General features: G+C 40.9%; 2 protein-coding genes, 1 long non-coding RNA gene and 1 pseudogene across 4 annotated transcripts in view; 2 read left to right on the top strand and 2 right to left on the bottom strand.

The window, feature by feature from the left end:
* MASTL (microtubule associated serine/threonine kinase like) overlaps positions 1–6,186 on the bottom strand; it is a 32,463-nt gene extending 26,277 nt beyond the window's left edge. For both annotated transcript variants that reach the window (XM_070408434.1, XM_070408443.1), the window contains exons 1-2: positions 5,980–6,186; positions 2,115–2,252 (exon numbers count right to left, since the gene is read on the bottom strand). In XM_070408434.1, coding sequence (XP_070264535.1) covers positions 2,115–2,252; positions 5,980–6,165 — 324 coding nt within the window. In that variant the 5' untranslated portion in view covers positions 6,166–6,186. The remainder of the gene's footprint in view (positions 1–2,114; positions 2,253–5,979) is intronic.
* A 236-nt stretch (positions 6,187–6,422) lies between these two features.
* LOC139006003 (uncharacterized) lies at positions 6,423–7,372 on the bottom strand. The gene is made up of 2 exons (XR_011470732.1): positions 7,188–7,372; positions 6,423–6,573 (listed from the first exon to the last, which is right to left on the bottom strand). It is a non-coding gene; the product is annotated as an uncharacterized lncRNA (long non-coding RNA).
* A 112-nt stretch (positions 7,373–7,484) lies between these two features.
* YME1L1 (YME1 like 1 ATPase) overlaps positions 7,485–21,537 on the top strand; it is a 59,806-nt gene continuing 45,753 nt past the window's right edge. Inside the window, exons 1-3 of the mRNA XM_070432972.1 lie at positions 7,485–7,652; positions 11,721–11,852; positions 19,080–19,242. Of these exons, the coding sequence (XP_070289073.1) occupies positions 7,620–7,652; positions 11,721–11,852; positions 19,080–19,242 (328 nt within the window). The 5' untranslated portion in view covers positions 7,485–7,619. The remainder of the gene's footprint in view (positions 7,653–11,720; positions 11,853–19,079; positions 19,243–21,537) is intronic.
* On the top strand, positions 13,732–16,813 carry LOC138998895 (cdc42 effector protein 3-like; annotated as a pseudogene).

Below are 21,537 nucleotides of genomic sequence, written 5' to 3'. Positions count from 1 at the left end.
CTATATGGCAGCATTAGCAAATATTAATGTATAATTTTAAATCTTTGCTAAATAATCAAGAATAAGTTGAAGATATGATGACCCATCACTACTAAATTCATCATGTATCTGCTAACAAGCATGTTCTCAGCCGAGCTGGCCTGGCTCAGTGGTTGAGCATCGACCTATGAACCAGGTCACAGTTTGATTCCTGGTCAGGGCACATGCCTGGGTTGCAGGCTACAACCCCAGTGTGGGACGTGCAGGAGGCAGCCTATCAATGAGTCTCTCATCATTGATGTTTCTATCTTTCTCCCTCTCTTTTCCTCTCTGAAATCAATAAAAATATATATTTTTAAAAAAGGATGTTCTCACATAACTATGGCATAATATAATTCTGAGAACTTAACACACTAATATAATGCTATTATCTAACATATTGTCTATATTCACATTTCTCTGATTTCAATATTGTCCTTGAGAGCATTTCTCCCCATACCTCATGCCTAAGCCAGAATCATGAATGGGATTTAGTTGTCATGTCTTTTTTAGTATTCTTTAATCTGAAACAGTTATTAGCTTTTTAAAGGGGATAGTGGGAAGCAGTCTTTTATGACATCTTATTATTTTTTCACTATTCAATTCAAGTTATGCATTTTGGGCAGGAATACTACATTAGCAATATTGAGTCCTTCTCCGTGACTCCAACCAGGTGAGACACTCAACTAACATCAGTGTGTTCTTTTACTGGTGATGTTAACTTTGATCACTTAAAATTGTGACTTCCAGATTTCTTCACTGAAGAAGTACTTTTCCCCCCCCTTTGCAATTAATAATTAATCTGGGGGAGATACTTTGAAACTACTTAAATAACCTGTTTCTCAACAAACTTTCATTCAGTGATTTTAGCATTATGCAACTACAGATGATTTCATTATTGCTGTGTGTGGTTGCAAAGTTCTATTATTTCTTGTATACATACTGGTTATTATTTCAAAATTTTCTATAATATTAAGCTATAAAATACTGCCTACTAAGAACTTAATAAAACAAGGTCATTTCTTTCCTCCTTAGGTTAGTAGTTTCCCTGGTACATAGAAGTTAGTCAATATTTATTGATGAAATTAATAATTAAAAACATTTGTTAAGCACAGAATCTGTGCTATATGCCCTACTAGTACTGGAAATATATTCTCATCAACAGTGATTACCAATCCTTTTCATCTTTGTTAATCTAAGAAAGAAAAGACAGACCAGTTTAAATGTTTATTTATTTTCAGGGAGATATAGTATCTTTACATATTATTTTTGGCATTTTATATTTCTTCTTTGAACCACTTCTATTCTTTGCCCACTTTCTATTGGGGTACTTATCCTTTTTTTATTGCTTTGTAAAATCTCTTTATTAAAAAAATATTTTTTATTGATTTCAGAGTGGAAGGGAGAGGGAGAGAGAGAGAGAAACATCAATGATGAGAGAGAATCATTGATCGGCTGACTCCTGCATGCCCCCCACTGGGGATAAAGCCTGCAACCTGGGCATATGCTCTGACTGGGACTTGAACCATGACCTCCTAGTTCATAGGTTGATGCTCAACCACTGAGCTATACCAGCTTGGCAAATCTCTTTACATAGTAGTAAAATTAGCCCTTTTTTCTTCTGGACAATAACTATTTTATCCAAACATGTCATTTGACCATGTATATGGTATTTTGTGTCACATGTTTTTAAAATTTAAGCAAGTTTTATGTTGTACATAGTAAATCTTGTGCCATTCTATGATTATAAAAATACTGATATCAATTTTCTTCTAGTACTTTTATGGATTCCCGCTTTTCAGTAGATATCTCTGATATAAAAGGGGAACATAGGCACCTAGCTCTACATCATACCCTCACAGAGTATTATTATTTCAGGTCAGCATGAAAGGGTTGTTCCACAATGAGAGACATTTTTTTCAGTAAATAACTTGGTAGAGAACCCAATTGTTGGAGATGGGAGAAGTTAGAGAACTGATGTTTCACTGTAAGTGCAAGAGCTGGATTTTAAACCGAGGTACTCTGAGTCCAGAGACCTTAGCCTTAAGTCACTGTGATTGCTGATTGAAGACAAAAAAGTAAAACTGTTTACTCACCAAGTAGACATTGTTTGCTGACTGCAGTGAATAGTACAAGTGGACAATGAAAGGACTTTTGCTTAGGGCCAGTGCATCCCTCTCAGCTTGTACCTGATCAGTCATATTTTTGTTGATCATGTCTGCTTTTTTGACAACCTATAGTAGATAACATGACAATAGACATTCATTTTTAATTACAAATTGTTCTCAGGGTTGAAATTACCACCATGAAACAACCAGAGAGAGAAAATGCATAGATGTCATTTGGACCTTGGATTGCCACCAGGAAAATGCCAGAAAAACAGCTAATATGGGGGAAAAAAACAAAAGCAGAACTTTTCCAACAGAGAATTGCTTATCTTGATATCTAGTGTCAAAAGTATCACATCCCTTTTAAGAAGGAAAAAGAGTAAACAAATGGTCTTTGACTGCCCTGCATTTTAGGAGGGAAAAGAGTTTCTGTTCAGCTCTTCTTTTTTCTTTTAATCCTAACTGGAGGATATTTTTTTCCCCCATAAATTATTAGAGACAGTAAAAGGGAGGGAGAGAGGGGAAAGAGAAAGAGAGAAACATCAATGTGTCTTACATCCATTGGTTGCCTCCTGCATCATTGCACGTGCCCAACTGGACCAAAGACAGAACTTGCAACCCAGGTATGTGCCCTTGACCAGGAATTGAACCTTTGGTGTGTGGCTGACGCTCTAACCACGGAGTCACACTGGCGAGGGCATGTTCTGCTCTTTTTTTTTTTTTTTTTTTAATCTAAAAAAAATATCTATATTTTTATATCAGAGGAAGGGAGGAGAAAAGAAAGCAGCCTCTACTCAGTGGCAGCTTCTTGTTCCATAGGGTTAAGGAAGACTTTGAGGAAATAAAAGTTGTTTGGAAAAATCCAGGTGTAATTGCTTTATATGCTGTGATGGGTAGAAGGGATGAAGTAAAATGTGAAGGCCCCTCACACCGTCCATCTTGCCTCAGACCATGTCCTGGAACCCTGGGGCGGAGAAGGCGCCACTTTCATTCTGCTTCTTGGAATTGTTGACGGCCACGGCCACGTAGTGATAGAGAACCACAAGCAGGAAGAGGGACATGCCCAGCATGTTGGCGAAGAAGTAATCACCCTGACCCTCTGCACTGGGCTCCAACAGGGTCTGTGCACTAGCTCAAGGTAGGTCTGCTCTTCTTATAACAAAATCAAAAGGTAGTAATGTTCCTAATAGCTCCCAGATAACCAGGAACTTAGGCACAGAGAAATAGTAACTTACCTTATTACAGGGTGTCTCCCCACCCCCCCAAAAAATGTATACACACTTTAACAGCTAAGAGCTCAATTTTGAAAATAAAATGTATCTTAATAAACACTGCTTATTCAAAAGTATGTGTATATATTTTTTACTTTCTGATTCTTTGATGGATGGAAATAGAATCAGAAAGAGAAAGAATGTAGGAAGTTTGCCTAGAAAATAAAATCTTAATAATGGTTACAACTACTGAAACTTAGTCTCAAATGCTGCCTTACCAAAAAACAACAACAAACACTACTTTTTTCAAGTATCAAGGTAACTAGTAGAGAGACAAAACTATAATCTACGTTAAATGCAGAGCGCTAACTAAATAGTAACATTGAGATCAAGTTTCAGGACAATCTCAAGGAAAAGAAGATGAGGTATTTAATAAAATCATGAGTACACTGTCAATTCCAACCTTAGATCCTTACCATAAGAAAACTATGGGAAACTGACAAAGCCAGTTTGTAACCTATCATTCCATGAGATTGGAAATTCCATGAATGCAGGTTTGTTTGGATCACCACTGTAGCCCAGATCTTACAAATGAAGAGATGCTCAATAAATACTGAAAAATGAATTGGCTTCATTGGTTTTCATTTTAACAATGGATAATGATTGTTTAGAAAGTACAGTAGAAGGAAAAGCAAAGCATCTTGGGAACATAGGAAGCAAGGAAGAGTTCATTTTAATGGGATGGATCTGAAAGGTCAGGGAAGGTTTGAAGGGGAGGCTAAGATGAACCTTAATACATAAATAACGTAGGTGGCGAAGAGCAGAAAAGGGTAGAAGAGCACTTACGGAGGGACCAGAATAAAGATAAGCTCAGAAGGAAGACAAAATGCAAAATTCAGGGACTAGTCAACTGTCTGCAGTGGCTAGAACACAGGATATGAGGAAGATACAGGTGGAAGTTTAGAGCCAGAATGAAGCAGAAATGTTTTTTCTTTTCTTTCTTTCTTTTTTAAAATGAATGCTTTTCTAAGGGGTGCGGACTTTAGCTTGTATGCCACGGCCTACGGAACAGATGAAAAAAAAAGTTATTCCAGTTAGCGGGCTATTCTAGTAGACTAGGTATGGAAATGAAGGACTGTTGAAACTCAAAAAATATCATGTCAAGTGAACAGAAACCAAAGACCGTATATTGTATGATTCTACTTATATGCAATGTCTAGAAAAGACAAACCTATAAGATAGAAAGTAGATTGTTGGTTACCTGGGAGGAGGGTAAAAGGTGGAGGCACTGCAGATGGGCTGGAGAGAGCTTTTTGGGGTGATAGAAATGTTCTAAAATTGCATTGTGGTGATAGTTACCCAATCTTTAATTTACTTAAAAGCCAAATTCTACTTTAAGAAGGAAGGAATAAAGAAAGAGAATGAATTAAAGGAGGAAGACAGAATGAAGGGCAGACTTGGGAATTGGAATGGAAGGGGTAATAAGAATGTTAGACAAAATTGACAAGACTTCTTGAGAAGACAGGATACACAGTTGAAATAGAGGAAAGTTAAATGACACAAGGTTATGACAGGGATAATGGTGGTGGTTGGTATTAAATGGAGAGGGAATACAGGAGGTTCAGAGTTCAGGCAGTTAGTGGAGAGGAGTGGTCAAGGTTAGGCAAGTACAACAGGGAGATGCCTGCTAGACATTTATATAGCAATGTCCAACAGAAAGTCGAAACTTTCTCCTGCTGGTCAGACGGCTCTCCCCTTCCCTTTATCATGGACACTGACTGCTGAAATGTGAGTCATCTGAAACTATGATACTGGACAAGCAAGAATGACCGGAACAACTTCAAACACATTGAAAGCTCTTGAATGCTTTTGGAAGGCTATATACCGCTGCAAGGATAAAAGGCTGATTTAGGACATATTTCTGTTTAGTCTTTAAATAAAAATACATTCTAGACTTAAAATGGAAGGTTTGATGGTAAAAAATGAGGTTGTTTAATGAGATCTTCTCGCTATATAGCAGGTCAGACATTAATCTATATCGAACGGATAGAATCAAAACATAATTTGGAAAATAACTTTCACATTTAAAGTTTCAAACTTAATCCTTGTAAAGGCCAAATCAGTATAAAGCAGTGGTTCTCAACCTTCTTAATGCCGCGACCCTTTAATACAGTTCCTCATGTCGTGGTGACCCCCAACCATAAAATTATTTTCGTTGCTACTTCATAACTGTAATTTTGCTACTGTTATGAATCGTAATGTAAATATCTGATATGCAGAATGTATTTTCATTGTTACAAGTTGAACATAATTAAAGCATAGTGATTAATCACAAAAACAATATGTAATTATATATGTGTTTTCCGATGGTCTTAGGCGACCCCCAAAGGGGTCACGACCCACAGGTTGAGAACCGCTGGTATAAAGGATTCAGAAGTTCTGGTGTCTCCTAAGCAATCGCGGCGAGAAGGGAAGGGTGGGGCAGAGTTGAGACAACCAACTTGCCCTGGGCTGATGTCACCCTGGTGAGAAGTCAGCCGCCGCGGTGCGTGCAGGCGCCAGCAAACCGGGCCACCCAATCTAGTCGCTGCAGCGCCCCCGGGGCCTGCCTCATCCAGGGGGCAGAAATAAGGGCTTCTTACCTTGACTGCATACAACTTGCCGCCTTTCTGTCCCAGATACACCTTCCCAAAGGCGCCCCGGCTAATGGGCTTCACTATGGTGAACTCCTCGATGGAGGGAGGTCTTGGCACCGAGATACTATTCACGCATTTCCCTGTGGCTGCACCTCCTCCGCTCTCCTTCTCGCTCCCCGCGGTGGACTCCATTGCGGGCCACCCCAGACTGAAGCCTGCAGAAGCCGCCAGAGCCCCGGTCCCAGCCGCCGCTCCCGCCAACTGGGTTCAAAGCAAGGCCCCGCCCACGCCGCCCGCAGCCGTGACGTCACCACGCCGCCGCGCTCGCCTGGTCCAGCCCCGCGCAGCCCCATCTCAGTCATTTCCCCTTTGTAGACGCCGCAGGATCCAATGGGCGTGAGGGCGGGGACGCTGGGAATTTCTCCAACCAACCACACGCGACTCCGGAGCAGTGGCCACGGCCCACTTTATTTGTAATCAGAGGGGGTAGGGAGGCGGTGCTGCAAACACGGAAAGGGACAGCGGGTCCCTGAAGCGGAATCGCGGGGTTTGAAGAGTTAACTCTCGACCTTCAGAGGAGGCTGTTGGGATCCCGACTTCCTGCATTTAAAAAAAAAACTCCTTCGCGACCTTCCCCGGTTCCCCCTGCTCCCCCCTGAAATGTAAACCGGTTGGGTTTGTTCTGGAAAATGGTGGCTAGTGAAATCGTAGACGTCGAGAAACTGGAAGAGCAGGAATCGGGTGGTGTAATCTGACATTTTAACCGGATGTAACGTGCCTGATTGAAACAGATTAGGATCAAGAGTCAGAATTTTCTACTTATTGTGAAGACATAAAAAAAAACAACTTGTAACAGAGACGCCCTCCACGGCTTCACCCGTGGGTGTGGCCAGTTCCAGGAAACGGGCCCTGAGCCCTTGGGGACCTGGGCGTCTTCAGACTGCAGGTTCTGGGGCGACTGGCATCCCTGCACTTGGGCTTGGATTTCCCTGTGGTCAGAAAGGGGGGCGGGGTCTGCGTCAGGTGGTCCCCTCATCTGGGCCGGGGCTTCTCACATGGAGCTTGACCACACCACCTGCCCTCAGAGCCTACCTGTGCCCCGAGGAGGCCTGGCACAGGGGGTCACCCATTGATCATGGATTGCACAGCATCTGTTACCTCTTGGAAAGAAAAACAAAAAACAACAACAAAAAACTTGTAACAAAAGACCTTACAGCTCATTCTGTTCCAGTCGGGACACAATGCATTGCATAAGGAAGCTGCAGAAAGGTTTAACGGGGTGCATGCCGGTCCCTCAGAAACAGGAAAATACAGCCAAAGAAGCTTTCGGGGTTAGCCAATGTACTATTCCATATGATCATCAACTGCTTTCGGGGGCCAGCAGCACCGGCAGAGACGCCACTGGGAGGCGGAGGGCTGCCACAGGCCTGGCGGGGGCGGTGCTCCCCTGCCCCGGAAGTACTGTTGCGTTAGAGCTTTGCTTCCGGGGCAGGTGATCGGTGCCGCAGCTGTAGGGAGGGGAGGCCATTTTCCGTTCTTTGGGAGAGTGCGGGTAAGGGGAGGGTGAAAAAGGGCTGCGCCCCTTCCTTGCGTGGACGGACGGGCAGTTTCAGCCAGCTGCTGAGGTCGCTGAGGGCCCGAAGGCGATGTTTTCCCTGTCGAGCACGGTGCAGCCCCAGGTGAGTCCCGGCATCCAGCCCATCCCCCAGCCCCCCTCCGCCCGCGTCTGTTTGCCATTTGCTTTTCTTAGAAGCAGTTTCTCCTACCTAAGGGATCGTTGGAGGGAAGCGATTAGACCAACATGAGTTCTGGGGGCGAGAATGGATGAGGGGCATCGCTCAGGGTAAAGGGCTGACGGTGAAGCAGGGCCGTGACATAAGCGTGATGGGGATCTTGGCTTGTTGAGTTGACTGCGTGGAATTTTTGTTGGGGAATCCATCAGGCATTGTTTAGTGCCGGACATTCGGGGGTAGAGGTTGGGTGGGGGGGACCTCCTTGCCATCGACGCCATAGGGGGAGGACAGGAGACCTCCTTGCCATCGATGTGAAGGAAGCAAGTAAATAGTTGCTTCCCGTTTTCCTGCCTCCGATCCCCTATTCTCTTTCCCTTTAAATGGAATTGCCCCGAAACGTGCTGTAATTGGATAATCTGCCACGAAAGCTCTTTCTTTCTTTTTTATTGGACCAGAAATGTCAGATATTTTCAGGTTATTGACTGCCTGCAGTTAACGTTTTGATTCAGCTTCTTCCCCATCTTTTCTTAAAGCAAAAGGTGGGGCAGAGAAAAATGATTCCAAGAGTTTTCAATTATCTCCTCGTAAGCACTAAACACTTGTCACAAAGTTTTGTTCTGGGTTCATTTAAAAATCTCTTTTGATGATAACATTTTCCCCTTGGCTTTTTGTTGGCCACGCATCTTCACATGTTTTTCACATGGTCTTTTCTCTGTGTCATATTGAAGGTTTTTTATTTTTTCTTGAGAGTTCTTAAAGTTTTGCAAATGGGTTTTGAAAACATTCAGATGTTAAAATGTTTTTTTGAATGCTCTTTAGTTTCTTGGTTTAAACGTAATTATGCCCTGTGTTGTGTCATCCAGTGAACTGAAAGGTTATGGTTTGGTTCCTGGTCAGGGCACATACCCGAGTTGCTGGTCGATCCCGCTTGGAGTGTGTACCACTACAATCACGTTTCTATCTCACATGATGTTTCTCTTTCTCTATCTTTCTCTCCCTCCTCCCTCCTCCCTCCTCCCTCCTCCCTCCTCCTTCCTCCCTCCTCCCTTCTCAAAAATCAATAAAAAATATTTAAAAAGACAGAAAAACATAATTGTGTAACTCAAACACCCTTGGGTTTTTTGTTGTTTGTTTTGCTGGATAATAGAAAATAGAAGTGATTATTAACTGGGTGTCAGTAATGTGCCAGGTAAAGAAAGAAAATGTGGAATCTTGATGCTGATATGAAATAGAAGATGAATAGAAGTCAGTCAAGTGAAGAATGAATGGAGCCCTGGCTGGTGCGTTCAGTTGGTTGAGCATGCACCCAGAGGTGGTCTCAGGTTGGATTCCTGGTCAGGACACATGCCTGGGTTTCCCGCTTGGTCTCCAGTAGGGGGAGTACAGGAGGCAGCAGATAGGTGTTTCATTCTCTCTAGCCCTCTCCCTTCCTCTCACTCTAAAATCAATAAAAACATATATCAATATATATATATATATATATATATATTAAAAAAAAGAATGAATGGTATCTCAAAAGGATGAAAGGACATCTGGAGGTCCTGATATGGGAAAGAGCTTAGCAGACTGAAGAAACAAAAATAAGAACAGTGTGGCTAGACTCGCAGCTGTGGGCAAACTACGGGGATCTGGCCCGTTTGAAATGAATAAAACTTAAAAAAAAAATTAAAAAAAGACCCCCCCCCCCTTTTATGTAATGATGTTTACTTTGAATTTATATTAGTTCACACAAACACTCCATCCATACTTTTGTTCCGGCCCTCCGGTCCAGTTTAAGAATCCATTGTGGCCCTCGAGTCAAAAAGTTTGCCCACTCCTGGGCTAGAGGCACAATGACAGAAATGAGGTTGGGGAGAAGCCTTGAAACAGACCGTATAGGGAGTTACAATAAGGGACTTTAGATTTCATTTGTGTTGAAAACCATTGAATGCTTTTAAGCAGGGAGTAACATGATCAGATTTACATTTTTTGTAGTTCACTCTGGCATATTGTTCTTTGGCTGAGCCCTCACCTGCCCCTCCCCCCCATCCCCCAGCTGGCAGATGGGTACCATATTTGAGTCTCCATCAGTCTGGATAACACTATTTACCCAGCCCCATCCAACTTTCAGGCCCACCCACAACCCTTTGGTGCTCGGGCTGGCACTCTAACCATGGGAGTCACATCAGCCAGGGCTATTTCCCTAGTTTTAAAAGAACTAACTGTTTCACTCTGGTTCTAAAAATAATACAGCTCATTGCCAAAAATGCTGAAAAGAAAAATATAAATAATGAAATCAAGATGACCCTGTAATCTATTCAAAGAGATCACTTTTTAAAATAAATTCTTCTATATTTTTTTATCTCTACACAAATATGTGTTTGCATAGTTAAGAACAGATTTATAGATAGTTTTACAGCCTGTTTCAATTAACATAATAAATTTATTTTTGTATCAATAACTGAAATGAAAATTCTTTACTTGGAACCTGGATTCAGATGGTCTGTGTTAGAATTCTTGCTCCTGTACTTACTAGCTGTGTGACTTTGAACATGCCAATGAACCTATCTAAATTCTTGCTGTTTTAATTAAATAGGAAGTGTAATAGTAACAAATTTATGGCTGTTAAATGATAATGTAAGTAAAGCACATAGTACAAAACCTGGCATAGGAAGAACCTATTTAATTCATTTATTCAACAAATATTTATCTATCATCTACTTTGTGCATTGTTGCTGCACTGAGCTGTGGTATTGAATAACATAAAAATAAAATATGTAAGTTATGAATAAAATAAAGAAAAACAAAATGTAATTTATGAAACATTTTATATTAATTATATAAATAAAATAGAGAAAAATAAGGTAATATAAGGAAACAAATCCCTTGCCACATGGAATTTATATTTTAGTGTGGTATAATAAAGAATAAAGATTTCGTTTGTGTTCCCCACTTTTAGCAGAGTTTCTAAATCCCTTGGAATTCCTTTCTTTTTTTTCTTCTTGAATTTTTACTTATTGATTTTAGAGAGAGAGAGAAACATTGATTTTGTTATACCACTTATTTATGCATTCACTTGTTGATTCTTTTATGTGCCCTGTATGACCTGGGATTGAATCCGCAATCTTGGTGTATCTGGATGATGGTTATCCAACTGAGCTACCTAGCCAGGGCAAAAAAATCTTTGGAATTTTATGAGCTATGGGAGTGTAATTATTTATAAGAAGTCCTTTTGGATCACTCCTGGATTTATGCTAATAAAGTGATATATGCTAATAAAGTGAATAAGGTGATTTCTGTCAATAAAGTGACTTCAGATTTTCTGAAGCCTCTTTAACCAATAAATAGCTTATATACTAGATAGCATCAGGGCTGGGCTGGTTATCAGTAAGATCTAGTGATTAGAAAGTGGGAACTCGCAAGCATAGCCTCCTAGCCTCTGGTTTGGCCTGGAGTTTGAGCTCTGAAAACTTTACAGTGAAATTCAATGCAGAGATTCACAGTGCAGGAGAGTGGTACACTCAGGATCTGTTGATGAACTTTTGAGTTAAGAACTCAAGAGTGTATAAGGGCAAGCTATGTTACTAACTGACAAGAGGGAATAAATAATGTGCAGACCTTGAAGTGAGAACCTGCCAGGTGTGTTTTGGGAACAGCAAGGAGCCCAGTGGGGCTGGAGCAGAGAGAATGAAGCGGGGTGGGGGGAGCATAGTAGTGAATAAATTTAGAGAGGTAGTAAAGACCCAAGGAGGGCTGTGTGCATCATAGTATTTATGACTTTGGCTTTTATCTTAGTGAGAAGAGAAGCCATTGGAGGGTTTTGAGCAGGTGTGATGGATCTGACTTTAGTTTTGCTAGAGCACACACAGGGAGAGCAGTTAGGAGGTTATTATAAAAACCTACATATACGTGATGGTGACTTAGAACAGGATGGTGTAGGGGAGAAGTTGAGAAGTATCAAATTGTGGATATATGCTTTGAAATATTTCATTTTGTGGTGGTACATGCTAAATATCAACTTAAATCATTTTCTAGGTTACAGTTCCTTTGAGTCATCTCATCAATGCCTTCCATTCTCCAAAAAGCACATCATCTTCTGTCAGTGCATCAGTTTCTCAAAACCAGCATCGAGATGTGATTCCTGAACATGAGGCTCCCAGCAATGAGGTAATGGTTTTTACCCTGGTTGTGTGAGAAAGCATTTTGATTTAGTACATTGTAAACATCTTTGAAGCATTTTTCTATGTTTAGACATTTGTAAGGTGATTTTTGTCATCAGCTTAATCTTTAATCCCCTTTGTGATTAAAGATGTCTAATCCTGGCTTTATTGTACAGTTAGAAAAGTTACTTTATTTCATTTTTATAAAAATTTTATGTGGAAGTAAACTTGGTATTCACTTCTAGGTTACTACTTGTGTGATACTATGCAGATTTTATTTTGTGTTGTTCCAGTAGTAGCAGTGAACCCATAGTTAACTGACCATATTTACCTGCCAAGTCTCACGGAGGATAGAATAGTGTAATTGAACAACTAAAATGTAGGTACCTGCAAGTGAAATGTATAAGCTATGAAACTGTACTTTCAGTATTTTAGAGAATTATAAAATCAATGTTGCCTAGGATATAGGAAATTCCTACCTTGGGAACCCTTGGGTTTATAAAGCTCATTAATAAGAGGTGCTTATTATAGTTCAGAATACATTTTTTAAATAGAAAACATTATAATCTTTAAGTAAGTTTTAAAAGCCTCTTTAACCAATAAATAGATTACGTACTTAGTTCTGATATCAGGGCCTACGGCAAAGGACAGTCGAGGAAGAGTTGAAGGAAGTTGTTAGGTCAGTTTTAAGATAAAATTTTAATTAGTTGAAACTTTGTTTGCATCATCTTTATGCTTTCCTTTTATACTGTTTGCCCAATTCCTATTGCCTCTTTCTGTAGGCATTCCATTGTTTTTCTACATCCTGATACCCTTCTTCTAAATTACAGGCAAAGAGAGCTTTCCTAAGGAAAAATACTATGTGTTTTAAATATGATACATGGAGTGAAATTATATTCATTTTAGAAATTTTGGAAAATATGTATATGGGAGAAATGAAATTCACCTATGAACCTATTATTCCTCAGATATAATGCCAACATTTTGTGTTTATATTTCATGCCTCTTTTTTTCCTGTTTTTTTTGGTGCCCTTGACCGGAATCGAACCTGGGACCCTTGAGTCCATAGGCCGACGCTCTATCCACTTAGCCAAACTGGTTAGGGCTCTTTTTTTCCCCTGTTATCTATATATATAAAAGCCTAAGGAACCAAATGACCCGTCGACCGGTTGCTATGACGCCCACTGACCACCAGGGGACAGACGCTCAATGCACAGGATCAGGCTCCCTCCTGTCTGGATCAGGCCTGCAGGGATTGGGCTCCCTCCTGTCTGGATGTCAGCTATCTGACATCCCCCAAGGGGTCCCAGATTACAAGAGGGTGCAGGCCAGGCTGAGGGACCTCACTGGTGCACGAATCTGTGCATCAGGCCTCTAGCACTTTTATATTTTACTAGTGGCTCAGTGCACGGATTCGTTGCACATTGAAAGGAAATTGATTAGAAGGTGGCCGACAGGGCAGGACTGGCGAGAAGGGCTGGACACGCCCTGGAACCAACCTCCCGCAGTCCCTTCCTGGCTGGCTCGAAGGGTGTCCTGGAATGTGAGAGTTGCTATAGCTGGGCATCTCCTGCATTGAACGTCTGCCCTCTGGTGGTCATTGCACTTCATACTTACCAGCCAAGTTGGCCGGTCCCTTAGCCTTTTATAAATATAGATAATTGAATAACATTGCAGTGCTGATTTGGATTCTGCTTTCTTCATTTAATAGTCCTATGAACTTGTTATGTCATACATTTACCAATTTTTTAATGTCTTCAAAGTCTTCATCGTATGATGTCCTGTTGTTGGATATTGTTTCTAAATTTTTGTTGTTATAAACAACACCATTTTACTATCCAGGTTGCTAAATCTTTGACTCATTAAGTGAAATTGCTAGGTCAGTAATGAAGGTACATTTTTGGGGGCTTGAAAGGTAACTAAATTCTAGAAGCCAATGTTGAAGTTAAGACTAATGGTCTCAAATGTAGAATTGGTATTCTTAACCTTTGATGATACCTTCATTAGTTCTATTGTTTTGTCTTTAATGAGTGCTTGTTATTGCTTCACAGACCAATTCTTTTTAAAAAAAAATATATTTTATTGATTTTTTTTTTACAGAGAGGAAGAGAGAGGGATAGAGAGTTAGAAACATCGATCAGCTGCCTCCTGCACACCCCCTAATGGGGATGTGCCCACAACCAAGGTTAGGGCTCTCTCACCATTTTTAGAAGTCATCTCTTTAGTAGCAGTTAACATGTTGCATGAAAATTGCCATGTTTATATGTACTCTGTTTCTCTTATGTTCCTAAGACCTGATGACACTCTGAGTAAGGGGAATAATTTTCTGTCTTCATTAAGAGTCTTTGTTTTCCTTTTGAATTCTATGCATTATAAATAGACTTTTGGGCTTCCCATTTTACAAGATAACTTTTGAAAAGTAGCTCTTGCCCTAGCTAGTTTGGCTCAGTGGATAGAGCGTCAGCCTGTGGACTAAAGGGTCCTGGGTTCAATTCCCGTCAAGGGCACATGCCTGGATTTTGGGCTCAGTCCCCAGTAGGGGGCGTGCAGGAGGCAGCCAATCAATGATTCTCTCTCATCATTGATGTTTCTCTCTCTCTTTCCCTCTCTCTTCCTCTCTGAAATCAATAAAGATATATTTTTTTAAAAAAAGCTCTTGAATACTGTAGTCTTTTGTTTCCATTATGATAATGTGTTTTATATTGTACTAGAGGCCCGGTGCACGAAATTCGTGCATGGGGGTAGGGGTTGTCTCTCAGCCCAGCCTGCACCCTCTCCAATCTGGGACCCCTGCCTGCCTGATCTCCCTAACTGCTCTCCCCTGCCGGCCTGATCCCACTAACTGCTCTCCCCCACCACCTCTGCCTCGGCCTCTGCCACTGTGGCTTTGTTCAGAAAGATGTCCGGAAGATGTCTAGTCTAATTAGCATATTACCCTTTTATTAGTATAGATAGTTTTTAACAGTTTAAAAGACACTTTTAAATATCTTATTTCTGCTCGCACTTTCCCTCCAGCAGGCTGTCCCCAGCGGCAGAGGTGCCTGGAGGTCAGCAGCCTTGGGCTGTGAGGCTGTGTTTGCACTAGCAGGGAGGGACTGTATACGAGCCTCCAGGCAGCAGCTGGGGTGGCAGCTGAGATCCTCAGGTGCTGCTGATTTCTCCATGTTGTGAAAGGGATTGGATGTTGTAACTGGCTCTTCAGAAAGCCCCGCTTTGCTGAAACTTTAGGAAGGTCTTTTTTTTTTTTTTTTTTTTTCGCTAAAAGTATTACAAAGTGTATTACATAAGTGTCCTTTTTTTCCCCCCCGCCCTTGACAGACCCCTGCCCTCCCTTACCCCCCAGTGTCTTATGTCCATTAGTTATGGTTATATGGATGCATACCAGTCCTTCGGTTGATCTCTTAATCCCCTCCCTCCTCCCCCCCAACCCTCCCTGGCCTTCCCACTGCAGTTTGACAATCAGTTTGAGGCAGCTCTGCCTCTGTATCTATTATTGTTCAAAAGTTTGTAATGGTCTTTACTATCCATGAATGAGTGAGATCATGTGGTATTTTTCCTTCATTGACTGGCTTATTTCACTTAGCATAATGCTCTCCAGTTCCATCCATGCTGTTGCAAATGGTAAGAATTCCTTCTTTTTTACAGCAGCATAGTATTCCATCGTGTAGATGTACCACAGCTTTCTAATCCATTCATCTACTGATGGGCACTTAGGCTGTTTCCAGATCTTAGCTATGGTGAATTGTGCTGCTATGAACATCGGGGTGCATATATCCTTTCTGATTGGTGTTTCTGGTTTCTTGGGATATATTCCTAGAAGTGGGATCACAGGGTCAAATGGGAGTTCCATTTCCAATTTTTTGAGGAACCTCCATACTGCCAGGAAGGTCTTTTTGACCTCTGTCTCCTTTCATAGCCACTTCTGAAGATACCTGACACAAGTGTTGAGACAGGTCCTATCGAAAGGATTGTTGAAAACATAAAACCTCTGTGAAGAAAGTGACTCTTTTTCCCTTTTGCAAAAGAGACATTCTCAAAATGCCAAGACCCTTAATTAACCCTCAAGAATATTTTCTCCATTGATTAAATTTTTTTTAGAGAGAGAGTAGAAAAGAGGGAAGGAGGGGGAGTGAGAGAGAAAAACATTGATGTGAAAGAGAGACATCTATTAGTTTCTTTCCACACTCACTGATAGACCGGGGAAGGGATTGAACCTGCAACCCAGGTATATGCCCTCGACTGGGAATTGAACCTGTGATCCTCCAGTGTGCAGGCTGACACTCTAACCACTGAACTACACATGCCGGGGCTGAAGAACATTTTGTCTCCTGACATGTTAGTCATCCCCTTGGAGACTTTTGCCACACTATTCACATTGGCAGAGGGCCAGCATGACGTCTTTGGAGACATTTTCTTACTTCAAGGAACCTGTGACCTTTTTACCTGGAAACAGAGTGAGTTCCCTGGGCATAATGAGTCCTTCTGAGCCAACAGAACCAGAAATGCCCTCCCCTGTGCTCTAAAATGCCATCTCCCTCCTAACCATGGTGGGTCACAAGCACTCATGTTGTCCTTATTGTCACTAGTGACATTTAATTCCAAACAGGAGACCTTTGGGCCAACAAAGCTGCTCAGGCTTAACTGTGAGACTGTCATGGAGGAAAAGGCTCAGGAGAAAAGCAGTCTGTTGGAGAATGGGACAGTCCACCAGGGAGATGTCTCATGTGGTTCCAGTGGGTCTGCGTGGTAGTACAGTTAGGGTAGGGAGAGCTACTCCTCTAGCCTTTCAGAACAGTACCCGTGCCAAGGACATGTTTGACCATTCCACCCTTGTGCAAGGTTGGCAAGGAAAAGACTGAATCAGAGGAGTCCCTCTCTGATCTGGCAAGTTTCTGCCTCTCCATGAAGCTTGATCTTGGGCCCTTATTTCTGGATGAGGTGCTGAATGTTAGGGATAAAAATAAGTAATGAATTTTTCAGCAATTCCTTTGAGGTAAAAGTCCCCCCCCCCCACCCCGCCCCCCGCACCAAAACAAAAAACAAAACCAAAAAAATCCACAACAAAAAGCCAACAACCGCAAAACATATACCACCAAACAATGAACCTCAGTAAAAGAGGTGAAAGAGAAGAGCTTCACCGGCTCTATTTGTGGTGGTTTTCTAAAATAATGTTCTTACAAAGTTTTGTGTTTTTTTTTTTAATCTCTTATGCCCTCTTTGTAGAAACAGTTTTAAAAATCAAACCAAACAAAAACCCAGAAAAAAACTTGTCCTAGGAAAAAGAGGGAGTCAGAAGCCATTTTCACAGGCATGGATGATGTTAGCTCACGCTTTGTTTGTAGACATAAGAAATCTGGCTGGGCCAAGATGGGCACTACCTATGAAGGGCTGCACAAGTCACACTGAGGAATCTTATACTCCTCATTTTCTGAGCAAGCGGAAATAAACATTTAACACCTAAGCCTTTTTCTAGATTCTTTTCTATATAATATTGTTCAGATTCACCATATCAGATTCTTCATTGTTAAGTCCTTTTTCTAAGTTATTTTTATTTTTTTTATTTATTTATTTTTTAATATATATTTTATTGATTTTTTACAGAGAGGAAGAGAGAGGGATAGAGAGTTAGAAACATCAATGAGAGAGAAACATCGACCAGCTGCCTCCTGCACATCTCCTACTGGGGGTGTGCCCGCAACCAACGTACATGCCCTTGACCGGAATTGAACCCGGGACCTTTCAGTCCGCAGGCCGACGCTCTATCCACTGAGCCAAACCGGTTTCGGCTCTAAGTTATTTTTAAAGTTAAAATATATTTCATGTTCCTTTGACTATTTTTACAGTCTGCATTTTATAGATACTACATCAAATGCTATTTGACTTGTTTTTATTGCAGTCCATTGTAAGCTGTATATGTGTATATTTAGAAAAGTGTATTCCTATTTGGCTTTGTTTTATGTTTTCTTCATCTGTTAAACTTTTCACAGCAACCAACAATGGATTATAAAGTATAAAGGCACAGGTTACTCATAATGCTTCTGCAGAGGCTATGGGCTGTACCATGTAAAATGTACTTTGGAAATATAAGTATTTTAGTATAGTACATACTTGCATTACATACCACATAATAAAGAGTAAATGTGAAAATGAAAAAAAAATTATGTCATGATGCCTTTATCTTACTATGTGTGGGATAAGATAGGTAGATGAGCACAGCATGATCTCTTCTTTTGATCTGTACTATCTCATGAAATAGGCAGGACATATTTCATAGTCATTTTATTAACAAGGAAATGGATTCTAAGAATATGAATGACTTCTTACAAAGCTAATAAGTGATAAACTCCTGGACATCAATCTAAAGCTATATTATAAAAATTTGACACTTGTTTTGTTTATTTTTGCTCTCTTACTTGAAGTTCTAACTGTTTGGGGCTTGTAATTGTTGTCTTTAGTGTCTCTCAGTCAGCTCACATGGGCAAAAAAAATAACTCCTATCTATTTGTTACGTTAGAACTATTTTAGATAGGTATATTGCATAGTTTTCGCATATTTTTTACTTTGTTTAGTTTTCCTCATTAGAAGATAGATATGGGTAACTACAGAACCTGTCAGTTCAAAGAAGGATCTCAGCAATAAGGCCAGAGGAGTGAGATATCCTGTGGTAGCAGAGCATACACTTTATTTATCAAACTAGAGGCCCGGTGCACTGATTCATACATCGGTGGGGCTCCTCAGCCTGGTCTGTGCCCTCTTGCAGTCTGGGACCCCTCGGGGGATGTCGGATAGCCAGTTTTGGCCCAGTCCCCACAGGCCCAATCCAGACAGGAGGGCGCCCAATCTTGTGTGTTGAGCATCTGTCCCCTGGTGGTCAGTGCGCGCCATAGCGACTGGTTGTTTGGTCGACTGGCCGCTTAGGCTTTTATATATATAGAATATAGATGGGCTTTTGTTTATGGGCATTAGAGATTGGAGGGTTCTTTAAAGCTCCAAAGACTAGTGATGATACCATTGAGAAGATAAGTTTTTTCAACTTCTGTCAAAACTCACATGACTGACCTTAAGAAAACAAGAACTATGAAAATATTTTCACCAATTATATATTAGAAAGAAAAAGGAAACCAGTATATTTGTTAGATTTTTAAAAACCCATATTGCTTCAACTGATGAGTACTCTATAAATTAAATATCTTGATAGCATTAATGTTTACTTTGTTGACTTAATGTTTTACAGCCTGTGCTTAACTTAAGGGACCTTGGATTATCTGAATTAAAAATTGGACAGATTGATCAATTGGTAGACAGTCTACTTCCTGGAATTTGTAAAGGCAAAAACATTTCTTCCCATTGGCATACATCTCATGTCTCTGCACAGTCCTTCTTTGAAAATAAATATGGTAAGTTAATATATTTTTTGTTCTAATTAATTTTAGTACTATTAATAATTATAGTAGTGATTATCACAATCACTGTGTACCAGATTCTTTGCTACTTGTTTTATTCCTTTCTTCCTTCCTCCCTTCTTTCCTTTCTTTTTCCTTTCCTTCCCAACTTTTTATATTGGAATTATTTTATTTTGTTATTTTTTAATATATTTTTATTGATTTCAGAGAGGAAAGGAGAGGTTGAGAGAGATAGAAACATCAGTGATGAGAGAGAATTATTGATCGACTGCCTCCTTCATGCCCCGCACTGGAGATCAAGCTCTAAACCTGAGCATGTGCCCTGACCAGGAAATCGAACCTCGATGCTCAATCCAGCTGGGCTATTTTATATTATTTTTAAAAGATATTTTTATTGATTTTAGAGAGAGAGAGAGAAACATTGATGTGAGAGTGAAACATTGATTGGCTACCTCCTGCACGCCCTGGCCGTCCCCCCATCGGGGATCAAGCCCACAACCCGGGCTTGTGCCCTGACCAGGAATCAAATCAGTGACCTTTTGGTACACAGGATGACATCCTGCTGGGGTCCAACCCCAGCGGGTCCAGGGGTCCCCCAAGGTGTGGACGGAGTCAGCGAAGAAGGAATGACACGGAGGCAGCGTTCAGTTGATCAGCAGCCTAGCCAGGTTCTCTAGCCAGGATCTCCAGCCAAGTTCTGGTGCCATGTTCTCTCGCTAGGTTCTCCAGCCAGGTTCGGTCGCCAGGTTCTCCAGTCAGGTTCTATCCAGGTTCTTTTGCCATGTTCTGTCTAGGTTCTCCAGCAAAGTTCTGTAGCCAGGTTCTGTCCAGGATCTTTTGCCATGTTCTTTTGCTAGGTTCTGTCTCTAGGTTCTGTTTCTAGGTTCTGTCTAGGATCTCCAGCCAAGTCCTGTCTCTAGGTTCTGTGTAGGATCTCCAGCCAAGTCTTGTCTCTAGGTTCTGTGTAGGATCTCCAGCCAAGTCCTGTCTCTAGGTTCTGTCTCTCTCTAGGTTCTGTGTCTAGGTTCTGAGTCTAGGTTCTGTGTTTTATTGTCTTGTTACATCTGTATTTATACCAGTTGATTTTAATCCTATCAATTTCTATTCCAAAGGTTAGGGCGTTTCTTATTCCAGGGAGTAAAGATTATGTAGCTTAAGCGTGATTGTTCTTAGTTAAAGTGATTAACTACCCACCTGGCACTTAGTTAAGGGGTTTTATTCCCTCCCTAACTTCAGGGAAAAATCCCTACCTGGGAAAACAACCTTTCTCAGAGAGGTGACCTTGGTTAAAACACATAGCACTAAGGGGAGCAAACATATTAAGAACAGTATGCCATATACGCCAGGTTCCTTGAAACATATGCTGTGCAGATGTTTCTTCTCTGCAGCGACTGTGTCAAGCAGCAAGGATGGACCGGCTCCCGGCAACATCCAATCAACTGAGTCACACTGGCCAGGGCTAAATTGGAATAATTTTAGATTTACAAAGAAGTTGTAAAGGTAGTACAAAGTTCTATACTATAGACTTCTATTATTATAGACTTAATATAGATTTTTACCAAATAAAAGTTTAATTTTGCAAATCACTAGTTTTTCCACTAGGATTCATTTTCTGTTCCAGGATCTAATACATTATACTACATATATTGCATTCCATGTAACATACTACTAATCTCAGAATATATTGAAGAAACTGTCACAGTCCCTTTTCCCTTTTTTTTATAGAATGTCTACATATTTTCTTGAGTCTTGTAACAATCTGGAATTATAATAAGTGGGTATTTTGTTGGAAGAGATGTCAGCTTTATGAATTCTTTTTGGATGATGCTTAAACAAGGAATGTTAGAAGCTTGTCAAAATACTTGTTCTATATTGATAAAAGAACAGATTAAAAAAAAACAAACATATATTTTTATTGATTCCAGAGAGAGTAAGGGAGAGGGAGAGAGAGAGAAAAACATCAATGATGATCCCCTACTGGGGATTGAGCCTGGACATATGCCCTGACTTGGAATCGAACCGTGACCTCCTGGTTCATAGGTCCACACTCAATCAATGAGCTACACCATCCGGGCAAGAACAGATTTTTAAAATTAGTACAAGCACCCCGACTGGAGATTGAAACCTCATCCTAGGTATGTGCCCTGGCTGGGAATTGAATCTGCAACCTCTATGTTCATGACAGTGTTATCAATAGCTAAGACCTAGAAACAGCCCAAATGCCCATCAGTAGATGAGTGGATAAGAGTGCTGTGGTGCATTTTCACAATGAAATACCACTTGGCTATA

The sequence above is a fragment of the Myotis yumanensis genome, unplaced genomic scaffold (genome assembly GCF_028538775.1).
Source record: "Myotis yumanensis isolate MYYU_CA2020_CCGP unplaced genomic scaffold, mMyoYum1.0.hap1 SCAF_1, whole genome shotgun sequence".
NCBI lineage: Eukaryota > Metazoa > Chordata > Mammalia > Chiroptera > Vespertilionidae > Myotis > Myotis yumanensis.
The sequence above is the reverse complement of the archived record's forward strand: the minus strand, read 5'-3'. Positions and strand labels throughout refer to the sequence as shown.